We start from the raw sequence: 19,528 nt of genomic DNA, 5'->3' as shown, positions 1-19,528 counted from the left end.
ACATTGTCACTGAAAATACATTATTTTTTAGATTAGCTAACATAAAGCCCGAAACATACTCTACGCAAACACGTAAATGTGAACACCAGTTAGTTGCGCAAAATTTAATAGCACATCTTAGCCAGGTTTTCTATCCAAGGATCAATTTTTTGCGGAATTTCTTTGGATTGTCAAAGTTTTGCCACAAACTTCAAATATAGCAAAAAATTGTTTGGAAATACTTTTGTTGTTGGTCGTTTGTTCATTCAGGTCATCTACTGTCATGGCCAAACAATCTTCACAATTTCATTAAAGCTACATACGTAAAATAAAATAAATCTGTTGGATAACTACCTATCTTGAGTACTGAGGCTTGCTATTTTAAAAGTGACGCAAAAACTCACTCTAAGTCTGTACAACTGGACTACACAGAGCTCTTTCTTACTTGCGTAGTGTATGTTTTTTGGCCTAAGGCACTGCAATGCATCCAGATGGGCCATATGTTCAAATATTATTTTGTAAAGAGAGGTGTGTGAAATATAACATCACAGTATTTGTGTTGTTTGTGATGTTGTGTCAGTTGTGTTGTGCCAGTAATATTTAGTTTTTCAAGATTTGGGCCCAGGAATGAATTACCTTCATAAAAGGTTGTGTTGGGTGCATAATTAGAATTTGTCAGAGAGCGGTTTATAAAATACTTACTTCTTTTTAAGCCTGCGATCTTTCTCCGCCTGTGTTCCCAGCTTTCCCACTGCAATATCCTGACCTTGAAGCTCAGGATCGGATACATTCCCTACCGATGGAGAAGATCCATTAACCAGTCATTTGATAATGTTAGTAATTATATTTACGTTTTTACGACTTTAGACCAGTGTTTTAATCAGATTATATCAATATCAAAAAGGACTGCGTTTTCTGTGATATACATATATACAAAACTCTTAATATCGCATATGTCTCTATGTCTATCATATTTTTGTTCTCACCTTGTCCTGGTCCCATAATCTCTTTCCCCAGCTGCCCCAGTCTGGCCTTCTCTTTCTTCCCAAACAGACGTCCGATGGAGGACTTGATGCCCTTCTTCTTTGGCTGTTTATGGAGGGAGTCTTGACTGCTGGCTACACTGCTCAGAGCACTGGCCTCTGTCTCTAATGCAGCTGTCAGGCTGGAGACAGACAAACAGATTAACAGCGGGAAAGTCAGGTTATGTTTGTACGCAGGATGTGTCTGGCTGCTGTCTTTTTGCTGTCTCACCGTGCATCATTGTGAGAAGAAGCAGGCAGCGTGTGGGTCATGCGGACTTGGCGAGGTGTGGGAGGTGGCGAGGTCTCACATTTGATGGTGGCCTTGTCATCTCGACCGTCCTCGTCCACCGCTGCGATCTGTGACAAAGGGAATTTGAATTAAAGGGACAGTTCACCCAAAAATGAAAAGACATTTTTTTCTATCAAGCAAAAAAGAAGATATTTTGAGACATTCACAGTGTGCTTTTTGCACATACAGTGGAAGTCAATGGACTTCAATATTTTTTTTTCTTAGCATTCTTCTAAATATATTGAGGGGTGGAAAACAGGATATTTCTTAATAATACATAATTTCATATAACAAATGGGGTATTCCAGAAACCTCAGCTAATAATAACTGATGTTAATAAAGATTAACATAGATCAATAATAATCAAGTAATAAATGTCACCCATACACTTTTTTTTTTTAAATTAAAAAATAATTATTAAAAATGTTTTTTAACTCGTACAAATATGTGAACATGTTTAAAACAATATAAATGTGCTTAAGGAGCAAAATGGTAATACTAAGACTTGTTTTCAGAGAATTAAGTAAATTTGCCAGTGGGACAAGAAAAATTGTCTTTTTTTTAAGCATAAACCTCATTGAATTTTCTTATATTTTATTCCATTTACCCTTTTGTACTGTAGCCAATTCAATTCAGTTCCAACTCATGAATTCGAAATGGAAATTTGTTTTAAATTGAGATGTTCCCCCAACGCCGGTGTCCACTATGCTGCTCATAAAACAATTGTCATGCCAAATAAAGCCTGCTCTTTTGTGAAGAGACCACATGTTAAGTACCTTTCTCCTGTGTTTCCGCAAGTCACTGGGCTGCAGAACAAAAAACAAAATATGTTAACAGGTTAATGGATACTGGATAATCATGAGGCATTCAATGCAACGCAGCATGATGCAGAAACTGCAGAGAAATGACCAGGAAAGCTGTATTACAGCATTTGATTGAGAGACATCACACTGTGTCATTTGTGACTTAACCAGCACTACAATTTGCATGAAAAAAGGCTTTTGTAAAGCTCCAAAACGTTAAAGTTACATGCCGTGAATTCAAAAAAATATTCTTAAAGGGTCCATTTTTTTCTAACTAACTTCCTCCATCTATGGTCAGCACTTTTAATATATAAAAAGATCAAAGAAAATGTACTGTAAATCTTGATATGAAGATATGGACAGAGATACTGATGGGCTCGTATACCAGTGTCATGACCCCCATGCGCTCCATGTCGCGGGCGGGGCTGCGTGGGGTGAGTTTGGGGGTGGAGTGTCCGCTGGGAGGGGAGGAGGAGGTGAGGGAGGATGCGGTGGCCGAGGCAGTGATGGAGGCTCCGGGATGGTGCATCCGTGCCAGGTTCAGCCCCTCCAGGCTCACGCTGGCCACACGGTTCTCGATTTCCTCTGCCCTCAGTTCTGTCGACTCCTTCTCTTCTTGGATCAGCCTGGAGTAACAAGGGGAAGAGTTTAGCCCGCAGTGAGTCAGAAATTACAGTGTATGATAATGAGCTAATAGCATTTTGATTTACAACATTACTGGAGTGCTGAGCTTGCTGGGTGAAAATGCATAAATAATTTTGGCAACAGGACTAAAAACAATGCAGCTGAAACAACTAATTAGCCTTTACTACAACTGATGGTACAAAATGAAAAGCACATCACTAATATGAACATAAAAAGCAGCCACACTGTTGTTCATCAGAAATTCTGAATGCTGTCTGGATGCAAATTATATATATTTTTTTTTACTAAATGCACAATTACAATGTTACAATGTTTAGACTGGTTTGCAGATTCAGCGAATCTACATACTCCATGGTTTTAGACAGCCTTGCTTTAAAGCTACTATATCAAAAAAAAAAAAAAAGTAGAAAGTTGGCAAAGTTTCATTTAAATTTTTCTTTAAATTGTAATACCTGACATCTAACAAAGGTAATTTCTAAAAGACATTTCAAACAAAACCCTAACATTTTTTGTATACATGTGTATAAATCTATACATAGAAATATATCAAAAGAAAGCATAAAAATAGCCTATTGATGCTATGGTATCTTCTCCAGTACCAGAACTTTCTGTGAGCTCGTATCTATTTAACAGAAGAAAAAAAAAACACACTAAATTGTGAAAAAAAAATGTTGAATGCTCCAATTGTTCAAATAAACAAAGTCAAGCATTCACACTCTTCAGGGGAATCAACCTACAAACTGTTTATTTAATTTTTTTCTCAGAAATTCACCTTCAACATAGAAAAATGATGACAAAATGCAATAATAAGCTCACAGAAACAGAGAAATAATGAAATCTTGTGCTTTACTGGCCAAAAACTGATGCAGTTTGTTCAGAGAACGCTCGAGGACACGACCGACAATGCTCAAGAATCGCAAACTGCAGTTTACTGCTGAAACACTTGACAGCTCTTGTAGTGGATGTTTTTCATGGCCTTGGATTATTGAATATCTTGTAAAGCAACCATCGAGCAGGCTGCAAACAATTAAACATTGACCATTTGTCAAGCATTAAACATGTTTACAGTTTGTTGTAAGACATTCAACAGCCCAAAAGCACAAAGACCAAAGCTGGTGCTTTATCAAAATCGGACCACAGCTGGGGGGAGAGAAATAAACCACACACAGGAGAACCAACTTTCTTCCTGTTGTAATCAAAAAACCCAGCAGACATTAGAGGCACAGTTTAATAGCATCGTGAGCAGTATTTGTACACAGGTAATCAAATAATGTTAAACACACATACTCTAAGTTGTATATGAGGTTGCACATTTTTTATAAGCTGCTTTCTTGTATTTTGATGAAACTTACATAAAGGGAGCTCCCTGACCAAAAATAAATGTGGGAAATAACAGGACAGAGAACTATCTAAAAACAATTCTAATTTGTCTGCAGTGAGTGGCTCTCAGTGAATTTAAAATTACCTTTGAAATAACTAAAATATAACTGAAATAACTAAAATCCAACTAAAGTTCCATAAAAACGGCTGAAGAAAGACTCTCTGTCTGTTCTGGCCTCTTCAAATATTAATCACACATTTCCACTGAATTGGACAAATTTCAAATTAGATCTCAATAAAATCCAAAGGGCTGGGACGGTTTATTTGTTAGTACTTGATTTGAAGTCATACATTTTCTTTTGACAGGCTTAAGGCTGGAATGCACTACACGACTGCCCCGATTTACAGTCTGGAGAAGTTTATGAATTTTATGACTGTTTACAAAGTCGGTAAATGTATGATGTCTTGCATTCAGATTTTAAAACTTGTGTAGGGCATTCCTGCCTTTAGCTATAAGTGCAAGGGCTGCTGTTTCAAACCCAGTTTGGCCTTAGAGTGACCAATTTGTAAAAGGACATCGACATGCAGGACACGTGTCCAGCCAGATAGTGTTATGATATTAAGGAGATATATACAGTATACATATGCCAATCCCAGAAATTATGGAAATCAGGAACAGCAGAAATGTCCACATGGAGTAAAGGGTTTCCATGTCCTCAAGGCAAACCTTTCAGTCAACCGCTCTTGTTCAATAACTACTGGAGTCACACCTCAAGTTATCAAGTGTCAAATCAGCCTCCACCTTATGCACTGCGTGAATAGCCTACAGGAGAAACCTTTATGGAAGCAGAATAATGACAATAGTTTTTGAAACATAAAGCATGCTGAATTCCACAAATAAAAAAAAACAGATGCATTGCAATTAACAGTGCTTGCATTTTAATGCCTTGTATTTCCAGGACTAGCATTTTTAGGTCCTTGAATTTAACATAGTTGTTTATTTAAGCTGTGAATATTTCAATTCAAAATATTTTACACACATTTACGTAATTAAAAATTAAATAATTCATATTCACCTTACACAATTCACTTCCAAAATATTAAGTCTGTTTAAAAATACGATGTATAATATTCGACAGGCAAATTTCGCTAATTTTATTTAACTTTCCAAATTCGCTGTCACAAATTTAGTGGTTCAAATTCGGCAGAAAATTCAGCGTTGTACATCCGGGACCCGCAGGAATAGCAGTAGAGCACCGATGCATGATCCACAGCTGATGTCAGCCGCTCACCAGCAGGTGGCGCAAGCAGCTGTTGATGAAGGCCATATGTGGATCAAGTCATTCATTTACAAAAACTGATTTGCAGAAATGGAGCAAGCGCTAGGTAGAAGTTTTGATTATCGGGGCCAGTATAAACATGTGGAAATGCTGATTGTGTGGATGTTTAATTCAACATCTTTGCTGTTTCCCGTAGCCTACATGTAAGCAGCTTTCTCTACCACAAAGGAGATTATAATGCTCTTTTACCCAACGCTGAAGTACAGAAATAACATTACATCTGAGGAAGACATATATTGCTTTCGGTTGCTTAGTTTCTGTAACTTTGTATCATAGCTTGTGTGACGCTGTGCTGTAATACCGGGGTTCCCCTCATACGTCACACTCCAGGATTCCCCAACGACGCACCTCAGCGAATTAATACAGTGATATAAGACCTCAGATCTCAGAACACACTTTACTGATGATTATGCGAACTATATCGACAGTACATCAGAACATGTATTTTAGATTTTTATAGAAATAAAATATGACAACAATCACATATCTCACACAGGGATCGCACTGTCATAGTTTGGGAATATTCAAGCATAATTTAAATGGGTTAAACAAAGCTACAAGGATAATAGACAAGGAACTTGTACCTGTCCCAGAAATCAGTGTACTACAAGTCACTCTGGATAAAATATATAGCAAATAAACATTCAGCAAAGATCAGAAAAGATTAGATTTACAGGAGAATGAGTGAGTGTGACAAGACAGAAACAACCGATTTGTAAGTGCCAGTTAAAATGGAGAAAAAAGTGTCATAACATTTAAAAAAGACTTAAGACTGGAATACACTACAGGACTTTTAAAATCTGAGCATATTGTAAAACAATTTCCACACTTGCTGACTTTATAAAAGGTTAAAAAATGGGCATTAAACACCTCACAACTAAGGATCACACACCACATTTCAAGTTAAAGGCTAAAACTTGTCTCGTTGCTAGGAGACACATGCCAAATGAAAACAATATTCGTTCTAAAATTGGCTCAAAATATATCAAACATGTTTGATCTCCTCCCACTTTACTGATTCATATTCTGAAGCTAAAAAAATCACATGTGAAATCTGTCAATACTGTACAAAATCTGCAGACTGGCTCCAACTTTTGGCAACAAGCGTCAACTCCTCTAGACTGCAAAACGGTAGAAAAATCTGTGCAAAAGTTGTGCAGTGTATTCCAGCCTTAACCTGACTAAAAAGAATACTGAGGTTTGCTTTATGACTGTTTTTTTTAAACAACATTTAAATGATGTTTTAAAGAAAAGCTTTAAGAGTTATTCTTAATCTAAAGCTAAATGAACAACAAGAAGAAAAACAAACATAGATGTTCAATAAATAATAAAAAATCACCCCATATCAGATTTCCCCAAAGTCAGGTTTCAGGCCCCATTACTACACTTATCAGAGTAACAAATGTCTTACTTTTTTATCCAACTAGGGTTTTATTTCTCTGCTAGGCCTGCATTTGATATATCATTAACCCTCTTTTTTAGACAGTGTTCAAAATTCTGTTGCTGTTTTAGAACAGGTGCTAGCCTGGTTTAGATCCTACCTTTGTTGGTGTAAATGAACAGATGTCAAGCCTAATAATGCTAAATAAGGTGTGCACCAAGGGTCGATCTTAAGTCCCCTGCTGTTTTATCACCTCTGAGGTGATATATCTAAGAAATATAATGTCATTTCCTTGCTTTACAGATGGATTACATTACAGACATTAAAGTAATCTGAATGTAGCCCATCTCTGGGTAGACCATTAAGGCAACTCAATTTAAGCCTAGTCTATGAAAAGGTGCAAACTCAGCAAACTGACCGGATCTCTTTATTGATGGCATCTAGTTGTTCTTGCAGCATCATTGCCAGAGTCTGAGCATCTGAATGTCCTCCAGGAGACAGTAGATCCATTGAACTGAAAAGGGTCTCTCTGTCATCGTCATCGATATCTGACATCTCCGTGTCGCTCTCGAAAGGGTGGCCTCCCAGAATGCCAAGTTGCTGAGAGCGCCATTCGTGCTCTCCCAGAGACTTAGCCTGCAAGAAGATGAAAGAGAAACACAAGGAGTGAGGTTTAGCACAAAGCTCGAGAAACAATAGGTGATGAGATCCTACCTTCTGTTCGTCCCTACATAGCCCCATGCGCCCTCTTCTGGGCCTGCGGATCACCTTGGTGGAGCGATAATGGTCTGATTGCGTCTCGGCAAGAGAACCCAGAGAAAAACGCAGATCTCCGGATGCATCCAGATGAGACCTGGAATCAAGACCATAATCAATTAGCTAGAATTTAGTCTAGGGATGCACCAGTACCATTTTTTTCAGATCCGATCCGATACCAAAAATTCTGAGTATCGGCTGATACCAGCACAGTTTTTTTTATAATCAATGTAGAATTTCTATACCTCAGAGTGTTGACCTGATCATCATTGTTTTGTGTGTTAAACACAAATTTACTAAATATAGACAACTTCATGTTAAAGAAAAATAAATGAAAAAATATATAATCATAATCTATGACAAAGATACTATTATAAACTAGGATAGTGGATAATTCAGCAGCAAAAGTTATTCTAGAAAAAACACGAGTGCGCAATAATTTTATAAAATCTAAACATTTAGTGAAATAACATTATTTAGTGGGGAACAAATAAAAGTGAATAAGTGTAGGACTGAATCTGGTAAAATGTTACACATTGCTCTTTGTATTGTTGTAAAATACATTCATGAAAAACAAGTAAATATATTTATATATAAATACTGTATATATTATAAAATTAAAAGACATTTCTTTGAAATGTATAGCAAAGCAATGGAGGCAGCAACATATGATAGATAGGACAGAACAAGAAAGGCTATTAATAATCTTTCATTGTGCAAAAGTATTATAATACGAAAGGCTTCAATACAGAGTGGCAAAAAGCGCTTATGCGCATCCTGTGCACAGAATGATGTGCTTGAAGCAACACGGAGTCACAACATGCAGCATAGAAAAGTTCAAAGCACAAAGTGAAGAGATATTGATGTGTAGTGTATTAAATCTGTGCGATAGTTTATTGAGCCTTTTCTTTTAACAGTTTTACATTTCAGTTACTGCGCTCTTGGAGATAGTTTCATCATCTTGACTGTCGTAAACCGAACGTCGCAAGCAGTTTGAATGCTGAATGGAGGATGATAGACAGCCACAGTGGAGAGAAGAGTTTCCGTGAACTTGACTTAAATATTCATCTCTACCTCACATTAAACTCTGTAATGGCTTCAGAACACTTGGAATATAGTGCACGAAAACTTTATGCTGCTTTATCATTTGTTTGGTGCCTTTTGTCAGGCTTAACAATAACGCAGAATACTATACGCACAGTATCGGATTTGGATTGGTCTCGTCTGACCGATACCCGATCCAGCAGAAAATGACTGTATCGGAACCGATACTGATACGGAATATCGGATCGATGCATCCCTAATTTAGACATGGCGAAAAACTTTTATAATCTAAAATTACATTTTGTTTACATTCTAACAAGTTAGTTTCACGATGAAATACATTGGAAACAATAAACTTCACTTGCAAAACTCATCACTACTAATGTTTTAATGGAACCGTAGTATAAAATCATACAGAAGAATCGAGGTCAAGTAATTTGACAAACACCGCATAGAAATGGTAACATAGTTCTTTGTGAGTTATATTGGCGTCTACATACACCGCAGTCTTAAGGCATTTTAACAATAATGGAACCTTATCAGTGACAGATCTGGAACAATCCCATGAAGCATAATTGAAAATGATGATGAAATATAAAACTATTTGAAGTTATTGATTATATTTATAAGAGCCAAAAATGTTACGTTTATTGCAAAGTCTAATTTGATTGGTGGAATTTTTTAAAGAATAATGGGTAACAGTTTTTCACCTATAATTCCACTAAACATAATTAATAAGTTTAAAAAATGTGGGCTGATGGCTTCAAAAAAAAGCATAACCCACCAGTTAACAACCTCAGAGCTCACAGTAGGTCTGTTTTTAAAAGGTGATAAATTATTGTTAAAAACCAATTCCCCTACGGAGTAAATGAATATGACTGTCTGTGTGATCTCATAGCAATGTATCCTTGGATCGCCTCATGCAGTGCTGCTGCTAAAGTTGTTGCCAGCTACTGTATTTGGAACAGCCTTTGTGATGAGCGCATGCCTATGTTGCCTCAAAATTCTGTTGAGCTTGCTGGGTTTTGGAACAGAGTTATTATTTATTGTGAAAGGATAATTCTGAGTTCTTCATGCTTTCTATCTCACCGTGACAGTGTGGGATCTGTAAGGGATCCGGCCCTCAATCGGTACTGATCCAGTTCAGATCTCAGTTTCTCGATCTCCTCCGAGAGATGAGACTACAACCGCAAAGCACATTAAAGTTTCATTTTACTCAGAATGGATACCAAAGTATTGCATCAAAATTTGTTCCACCAAGCTAGTTTTCAGAAAATAAAAACTAATAACCTTTTCCTGTATGGAGTCTTCTAACTGCTTCCTATAGTTATCAGAGTCTTGTATTAACACATTCTGAAAGAGAAGCAATGGAAACAGTGTGAGTGATCAACATTATCGGAAGACATCTGCTATGATGGTTAGATCTTCTCTCACCTTATCCTCAAGAGCGGCCATTCTCTCTTTCAGGTGAAGCTGTAAACGTTCATTTGACTCTGTCAAGAGCCTGTCCACAGTGTCTGACAGACGCTTGTTGTGTTCCTCATTCATCTTCTCTCTCTGTCGAGCCTGAGGAAACAATTTTATTTTATCAACATTTTATTCACAAAATACATAATGTGTATTACATTCACAAAATTATGTGTGTGGAAAATTGCTATATCAGTAAAGACAATGTTTCTGGTTATGTTTAGAAATAAAATACTAGCATACTAAATACAAAATACTAATAATATAACCTCACAACACTGCATGTTTAACGCTCAGAGACCCAAATAATCGATACTCATTACATATTGTTTTAGGCAATATTTGCATTGGGGTATAATTTAGAGAAAAATGGCAAAAATTTAAATGCTGGGCATTTAGGGTTGTTCTCAAATTTATGTATATTCAGAGCCTTGTTGTGATAAAGTGTCAGCTACTGTTATGTGTAGTTTTGACCCATATTTGAAGTTAGGTATTATTTAATTATACAAACATTGCAATTCTGAGTGTTGCCCAGTTATCACAAGATAAAAATCAAAAGTAAAACCTGTATCTGCATTTTTGACGGTTTAATAAAATGCGTTAGGAGGAGATGATAATCATAGTGGATTTTGCTTTCATATTCATTCATTATACTGGAAATGGAAGGTCAAGGTAGAGTGCATTGCATTGTGGGATATAATATTCCATGCAGCATGCTGTTTTATACTGTTTTCATATGGTTTGTATTATTTTTTTGTTGTTGTTGTTGTTGTTGACAAATTATGATAGTATTTCGGATATTCCACAAACAGAAAATTAACATTCTGCACAAAATTCAGTAAGCATACTGTGATGATAATATTTAGTATGGAAGTGTGGATTCTTTAATGATATAAAGAGATGTTGACCCTGAGCAGTTCCTGGTTCTTTTCCTCCAGCTGTCCCTCTAAATGTCTCATCCGCTCCTCGATACTGCCGTGTCTCTCCTCCGCCTGAACAACAAACACACATTGTATTTTGTCAGATGAGAAAGTATAAATCCACAAATTAGCTCAAACCAGCAGAGAAAAGACCCTTGAACCATGACTATGATGTTGGCTGGAAAATAATCTAGATTTATGAGATTTTGCTCTTGGTTTATAAAGTGCCATCACACCAAACACCACAGACATGGTTGAGCAGACAGGTAAAGAGAAGGAGCGTATATTTCCTTAAGCTTCTGTTCTCTCCTGGGTGAACAGAAAGAACCAAGTACGTCAGCAACTCATTAAAGCGAAGAAAATCCCAGCTGAGCATCACATGCAGCTGAAATACACCAGCAGTGAACAGACCCACAGCCAGACAGAGTGAAGTGAATGAGAGAGAGAGACAGAGAGAGAGAGAGAGCAGCTTTCAGTCCCACCTTCTTCAGACTGCAGTTCATGTCCTGGAGTTTAACTTCCATACCAGACTACCAAACCACACAATACAGAGAAATGCCACACAATGTTAATAATGAACAGCATATCTGTCCATGTTTCCACAGTAGAGTTTGTTAACAGCTCGTTTTAAGGAATGAACAAGAGCAATTTCTGTCTTTTACTTTTCTTTAACCCTTTCAGGGGCAGTGGTCACTGTGAGAAATCACCTGCCAACTTCTCACCTCTCATTTGGGCTTAAAGTACCAGTACCAGTAAGTACTATGGTGAAAATTAGTCATGTACAATTTGTTAACACATACCAGACCAAAAAATATACTGATGTGTTTGACCATAGGAGCTCTCAAATCATTCTGATCTACACAACATAAGTTTGAAAGAGATAATTTCATTATACTGCTACTAAAGATTTTGACGTTTTTATGCTGATCAATGCACATAATAAATGTACACTAAGTGCAATGTAATGCTTTGCCCCAACTAAACCAAGAATGTTTAGACAGAGCACCTTAATGTGCAGTGGTCAATAGGAGAAACCTCAAAAGTGGCCCTTGACCCCTAGCCTAAACAGTTGAGCCCAACATGGATTGCAGATTGATGTCTCTCTCTCTGAAGTACTACTGTTTGGCTGATTCATTTGTGTGAATCGTTTGTTCTGATGGTTCACTTTAGTAAATCAGTTCATTTGAGTTATCACTCAAGTGTTCCCAGATATTTTTTCACTTTACTTCTTGTTAATTTCAAAGCAAATTAACATTTAGTTAAGGATTTCAACAACACTGGTTTGCATTAAATGCACAGCGAATGTGTGTGTGTGTGGTATCCAGTACAGTACCTTAGTGAGAGCTGCTATCCTCTGTGCTAGCTCAGCCTCGACTTCAGGCAGAGTCTCAGCTTTCCTCATGGTCTGCTGGAGCTTCTGCTCCGCCAACTCCAGCCGCTCCTGTAACTGCCTGTTCTTCTCCTCCATCTGTGGGAGGAAACACACACACACACACAGTGTCTGATCAGAGTTTATCCTCATATAGCAGACACCATAGGACAGACCAGCTTCCACGTCAACAAGTGGATCATCGAGGCTGCTTTCAGTGTGCCCAAACAAACAAAATTACATAACTGCCTATTTTTGCCAGTTCTTAGAACAATTAAACTCTCATTAGAGGGTGATAAATGCATGCTGAAGCTTGGCAGTACCTTACCTTATACACTAAAATTTCTACAAATAGGTTTCTTTAACTGAAAAAAGCAAAAATTAAATAAAATCTACAAATTACTTAATTATTTACTAAATAAGTACAAAAATAATTAAAACGGATAGATGAATAAATAAATTAATATTTCTTTTGTAGAATATCCTCACTGCTCTTTTACATATCAGTGTTGTTTTGTGACTGTTTATATAAAAAGTGAAACTTTGCAAAAGGAATATTTATGTTCTATGCAATTGTTTTGACAGAGGGAAATTATGTATTTCTAGTTTCATAATATTTGTTCCTCAGCTTTTACTTTCTAAAAAGTAAAGTAAAAAATGTAAGTAAAAAAGTATCAGCCAAGTATTCCTCCTTTGTAAGTCACTTTGGATAAAAGCATCTGCTAATTGAATAAATGTTAATGTAAGTGTCGCCATGCAAACGTCAGGAAAAAAAAAATATGTTTTTTTTCCCCATTTTTTAACTGTCACCATTGGCATATAATGCAAGAAAGATCACTAGCGTCAACAGATTTTACCCAAAAACCAATTTACTAAGTCTAAAAATTAGTGCTGCCAAACGATTAACCGCGATAATATATGTGTGTATACTGTGTATATTTATTATGTATATATAAAAACAAACACATGCATGTATATATTTAAGAAAAATAGGTTGTTTATATAAAATATATAATATCAAATATAAGAATATGAATATATAAATGTGTAAATAAATGTTTTCAAAATATATATTGTGTGTGTATTTATATATACATAATAAATATACACAGTACACATACATATATAAAGTCATTTTTACACCGCTGTAAATTGGCTCCAAATCTCAGGTGAAAGTTGTCATTTTGACCCCTCTCTACAAAACACTGCTTTACTCATGACATTTTATATTTTGGCTTATGCTCGTGTATTAACAAAACCAAAATTTTGAGCAGGATAAGTTTTTGAAATTTGTTTTATTCAACAAGGATTGAACCCAAAAGAAAGTCAAACAAGTTTGGCAGAAAATTAATAAATACTGACAGAGTTTAATTTTCCAGCTGAAGTATTAATCTACATGGTTAATCGATGGTTGACAAAAATGTCTTAATTTTGTCATGCACTTTCATTAAGTCTCTGTAATACGTTCAGAACACGTTTTTTTTTCACATCTCTAAGCACTTTCTCAGAAATCCTGGTGGATCATTTGGCAGGATATGAAACGGTGTCATGCTGACCGAGATATCAGCAGAAAAGAATCTTCAATTACGAACGGAATGACTGTTGTCAGTTGTCAAGTTCAAAACATCTGTGCACTATGCAGTTACATAATTGCAGTATATGAAAGTAATTTGAAATAATGCTACACAGAAAATGAAATTGGAAGACAAGTGGTCAGAACCTGACCTGTCTGAGGAACGCCTCCTTATTGGCCAGTTCGTTTTCCAGCTTGTCTGTGATGTCATGTAGTGATGTGGACTCTCTCTGGACACTGAGATAGCGCTTCTCAAGAGTCACGATCCGTTCCTCCATGTCTTCTTTCTGACACATAGCCTGCACACACACACAAATATATTGGTGGACTGTTGGTTAGTGGCTCTCAGACACACACCTAAGACGGAGCCCACAGGTGTAATAGTCTGCTGTCAATCAAAAATCCTGCCCTATAATTACACACAGGCTTGAGGACAAATATGAACACAAGCAAACATTCGGACACAGAGGTGCGCACACACACACACACACACACACACACACACACACACACACTCACTGCTCCGGGCTGCCACAACCTCTCTCCATCAATAACTGTATCTCAAATCCAACAGACATTTCCCAGAATCTGTCCAGCTGTGGCTAATTATCAATGTGACAAGGCTGTGTCCGAAACCTAAGGCAGCTGCTTTGCTACCTGGTCAGTCAGTGTTGCAATGGACTGAACTTTGTACGAAGGCACCTTTTAAGAAAACTGCATTCGAGTTGAAAGGATGTTAATTATTGTCTGATGAGGTTTCAGACAGCCTAATCTACAGTATGTGTGTTTTGAGACAGACACCCATACTGCACCTCTTTAATATCTCTCTGGTACTTGTTGTTCATATCTTCGCTCTTGATGAGGTCTTTGCGAGCCGTCTCCAGCTCCTGTTCCACCTCGGACACGCGGGAGGACAGCGAGGACATGCGCTCCTTCATCTGCGCCAGCTCGTAGTTTTGCTTCTCCAGCAGCTCCTGCAGCTCCACCACCTGACTGGCCTCGTCCGCCGACTCCATCGACCCGTTAGACAACCGCTGCAACCCAAACACATGCAATACACTTTCTTTTAAATTTAAAAAATGCGGTGAGATGGATTAAACAGATTAAATAAGGATCTTTAAACAGAATTATCTGTTTGTAAATTCAGTAAAACTGCACACTATTATAAGGGTTGGTATCGTTAAATAAAACTAAGCTCATAAAATTATTTTTAATTACATTAAATAGACATTAAAGGTGACATATCATGAAAATCTCACTTTTTCCATGTTTAAGTGCTATAATCGGGTACCCGGGGCATCTATCAACCCAGAAAACATAAAAAATAACACAGTCAATTTTTTGCTATGCTTTTCACTGCAAGCTTGTGAAAAAATGTGATGTAGAAAGGGAATCTTATTATAGTATTACCACCCCTTAATCTGCAAGTTTCCACCCATGGCGCCGTCATTTTGATTTCGCAAAGTACCAGTTCTAAAGCCATGGTGAAAGTTTGAGGACAACATGCTAACTGTTCTGCACAGATGAGCACAGAACACTGTTTAGCCTCAGAGGAGACAAGAGAGCAGTGGATTTATTGATTTATTTATTGTATATTACGCTGCTGCCACACAGATCTAATATAAACATGCCATTTCTTTCCCAGCTGTTTACCTTCACAGACATAATCGACCGTTTTTGTAACTTGTGTGCTTTTAACATAAACTTGTGTATATTTTACAGTTTAAGCACAATAAGACATGAAAGAGAACTTGGTTTAGTACTCAGATGCCGTGTGACAGCCGCTTTCTGTGTGTGTGCTTCGGATGTGCGTGCTCAGAAAACTGTATATCAAAAGTTTAAACTAATATGGTTTAAAACGCATGATTTCAGCACAACAGACATCGTAATCAAAACTAAACAGATGTTTTTTAGCAGAGTATCTGAGAAACGAGCTGTAAAGGCACAGCCCTATTCTCATTTGCATTTAAAGAGACAGGCATGAAAACAGAGTGTTTCTGCTTCCACGCAAAATAGGCATTTTTAAAATGATATAATAAATTATCTGTGGGCTATTTTGAGCTTAAACGTCACAGACACATTCTGGGGACACTTAAATTACATATTATATAAAGGGGCATAATAGGTCTCCTTTAACTGTAATAAAAAACTGAAAACTCATTTTATTTTAGCTAGTTTCCAAGGCTCTACTTCTCATTTTTGTTTAGTTTAAGAGGAAGTACTAAAATAACAAAAACTAAAACTTCATAACAAATATTTGTTCTGTACAAGTATAAAACCAAGTAAATACGTCCAGTAATCATATAATTAATTGCCAATTAAATGGAAAAACCATAAATTGATACAGTGATTTATACTAAACAAATATAAATACGGCACAAATACCTATAATTTTATACAAGTTCCATGGTTTAATGTTTTCAGCTACTTCATCCATTCATTCACTGAAACTGTCATTTAGCACAGTGCTCTTTATTTGGACCGCTGATTACCCAGCATGCACATTTGTGTCTGTTCAGTCTAATTGCTTTCTCAGTGTGTGAAACAGAGGCTCAGCAGATCTTTCCTCTGCCATGCCTAAAATAAAGATTTTTGTCACATATTCACCCTAAATCTTGACACGTCTTATGCTGCACTAAAATTAGACTTTACATCCTGTTCAATTTATGGTCCAGACACCCAGACAGAAGGGTGATAAAATAATTTGCATAGCACACAGACTTTACTCCGTCAAAGCTGTGAAGCCACGAGAGATCGAAACGACTTCACCAGAAGAAGGTTCTGTGATCGTAAATAGACAAGACAAAGAATAGCCATGGTTTATTCTGGAGCGGCTGCAGGGCCTGATAATGACTCACTCTCACTTTTTTCACTCCCTCTCACTGTCTCTCTCTTTCTTTTTCAGTCTTGTTTGTCTATTTGAGAAGGCCACAAAGCCAGTGACCTCTGGTTTGTCAGTTGAACCCATGCATCAGTGCCAGAGGCCCTGGATATCGTCAGTACTGTTTCTGAATCTATCGAGCATCATGGGAGATTCATTTGGCCAATTGAGATATACTGTCAAAGTGCCAACTTTTATCTTTTACAAGGCCACATGTTCCTGCCATCACTGTCACCATTCCAGCACAATCTAATGCTGCACACGGCGCCCACCGTTGACAGCGAGAGGAGGACGGCTCTCCTCTCATCCTGTTATCTTTTCATCAGGAGTGTGAGGCAAGATTCTGCTATGACTGGTTTAACGGCACATTAAATGTGATTTAGACTCACAGTCTGACAGGATGAATCATGTGTGTAGACTGTATAGAGGTTACTGTAAAGGTTTACTGATTTTATTTTACACATATGTGTTCAAAAACTATTTTCTGGAGTTTCTTTATTTCCCTGTTAGACTAAAAGCTGATTGTACATCAAAATAAATCACTTCTCGTCACCAGTTCTGCACAGTGCCATTTAAACGTTTGGGCTTGGCAAGATTTAGTTTTGTAAGAAATTAATACTTTTATTCAGCAAGCAAGCACTGACCAAAATTACCAACCCAAACTTTTGAATATTAGTGTACTTTTAGCATTCATAAAACAAAATCTGACTGTTGAGAGATCATTAACCACTCTGAGGCAGTTTAGAGCCTGGTCCCCTACCTTGCCATGAACTTTCTGGGCATCTGTTCCCTCCAACAAGTCCTCAGCCCCTTCTCCTGAAGCCACCTTCCTCTGAATGTGGGCATTCTGCTCTCTCAAGGCCACAATCTGCAAAAGCACAATATAGAGAGATTTAATGTCAAATAATACCCAGCAAATACTGAAATCAGTTGTTGTTTGATAGGATACTTTATGCCAAATAATATGCCAAACAGTAAAGACATAATAGAAACATATATCATCCTGACTTACATGTTACTGCTCCAATAAAACCTAAAAAAGTGATATTCATAAGCAACATCAAATATTACTGGTACTACTTTATTGTCTGTCATCCAAACTATTTTTCTTTGTATTTGAGTTTTTTTTTTTAAGTATATATTCAAATTGGACATCCATTCTGTTTTGATGGGCAGACCAAATCAGATTTTTCCTGGACTCTGTGGGTATGTTCTTCCAGAGTAATTTTTGTATGGTGTTCATGCATAATTCTCTTGAAACTACAAGCATACAGAAAAACTGCATCATAAATCAAACTTAGACAGCTTAGTTTTTTGCTTCATACATGTAGCACATCAACAGCAAACGCAATCACTTTTCCATCAGTTTTTAATTGCAAATGTACAGTATCAAGGGCACGCTGTACTGTAGCTTTCTTTCTGACAGCATTATTGAGGAGCAGCAGGAATGTTGGAAACAGGCAGCTCTAACTGGTCATTTAACAACCGACCTCAAAAAATTGTTACAGCTGCCAGCACCAACTTTCCTGGATTTTCACAAAGAAGACTTAAAGGCACAGCTGCAGCATAAAACAGCCTGTTTGATTGTTAGAGAGTGAGAGAGAGATGGGAAATGATTATGAAATACTAAATTATGCCTTTTTTGAACAAATAACATTTTATTATCGGGTATAACCTATTTAAGGGCATGTCATCAAAGTGTTTCTGTAGGGATTTCACATGACACTTCTCATTGCTGTCACAAGACTAGAAGTATTAAATGTCAGAGACACAGTTAACATTCTGAAGTGATCTCACAGGATTTCATAAGTCAGTTATAGACAAGCTTTCGTAAAGGATCACATGAGAAGTGGCAAGCGACAGCTTCACAATGTGTCAATTACGCCAAGTGTAAATGTGACCCGTTCTTATGCGTGTGTAGGAGAGTTGGCCAGAGTCAGTAGTTAAAAAGAGGATAACACTTTAATGCAGGGACCAATTCTCACTATTAACTATTTGCTTATAAGCATGCCTATTAATAACTATATTAATAAATATACTGGCTGCTACTAGCGCTTATAAATCACATATTCTGCATGACCATATTCTACATCCCTAATCCTGCTCAATACCTAAACTTAACAACTGCCTTACAATCTGCTTATAAGCAGCAAATTAGGAGTTTAATATATACATATTTTTCTTACACACACACACTTATTGTTTGTTTCACTTTAGAACACATGGATTCATCCACTGGTGTTGTATCAGCCCGATCTCATTAGAAAACATAACGGTTTTACAAGGTGATGATTTTGTTGGAATTTATACGATCCAATTCATGTGGAAATATATGAAGAGTTTGCAAAAACAGATAACTGTTTTTAACCATTTTCAAAAATCATGTTTTTTCATTGTGCGTTCCAATTAATCTCAATCAAACTGCAGTTGGATTATTTTGATTAGGTTAAAAAATAACTAAATAAAACACAATAAAAACATGATAACATAATAAAAAACATGATTTTTGAAAATAAAAAAAAAACAGGAGTTTTCTGTTTTTGCAAATAAACTCTTCATATGATTTTTAGAACAGTAAGTATGTAGGTCCAACCTTAACCCCACAACTAAACCTAACCATCAGTGGGCCAGATGAAAAAAAAATGATTTGTGTTCATGTGAAGAAAGGCCCAACACTGTAAAAATTACTCTAAAAAGTTTTAAAGTTAGAGTACATTTTACAAGAAAATACTATTT

The 19,528-nt window shown here is 36.8% G+C and overlaps 1 protein-coding gene across 3 annotated transcripts in view; it reads right to left on the bottom strand.

The window, feature by feature from the left end:
* Positions 1-19,528, bottom strand: part of ppfia2 (PTPRF interacting protein alpha 2) — a 101,036-nt gene that overhangs the window by 19,492 nt on the left and 62,016 nt on the right. For all 3 annotated transcript variants that reach the window (XM_079399348.1, XM_079399350.1, XM_079399349.1), the window contains 15 exons: positions 17,553-17,660; positions 14,724-14,945; positions 14,064-14,210; positions 12,303-12,437; positions 10,958-11,041; positions 10,017-10,148; positions 9,873-9,935; positions 9,672-9,763; positions 7,497-7,635; positions 7,201-7,418; positions 2,482-2,722; positions 2,070-2,099; positions 1,234-1,361; positions 966-1,144; positions 682-772 (listed from right to left, as the gene is read on the bottom strand). In XM_079399348.1, coding sequence (XP_079255474.1) covers positions 682-772; positions 966-1,144; positions 1,234-1,361; positions 2,070-2,099; positions 2,482-2,722; positions 7,201-7,418; positions 7,497-7,635; positions 9,672-9,763; positions 9,873-9,935; positions 10,017-10,148; positions 10,958-11,041; positions 12,303-12,437; positions 14,064-14,210; positions 14,724-14,945; positions 17,553-17,660 — 2,009 coding nt within the window. The remainder of the gene's footprint in view (positions 1-681; positions 773-965; positions 1,145-1,233; positions 1,362-2,069; positions 2,100-2,481; positions 2,723-7,200; positions 7,419-7,496; positions 7,636-9,671; positions 9,764-9,872; positions 9,936-10,016; positions 10,149-10,957; positions 11,042-12,302; positions 12,438-14,063; positions 14,211-14,723; positions 14,946-17,552; positions 17,661-19,528) is intronic.

This window comes from Barbus barbus (assembly GCF_936440315.1).
Source record: "Barbus barbus genome assembly, chromosome: 39".
Taxonomy (NCBI): Eukaryota; Metazoa; Chordata; class Actinopteri; order Cypriniformes; family Cyprinidae; genus Barbus; species Barbus barbus.
Note: the sequence above shows the minus strand (reverse complement) of the source record. Positions and strands in the feature narration are given on the sequence as shown.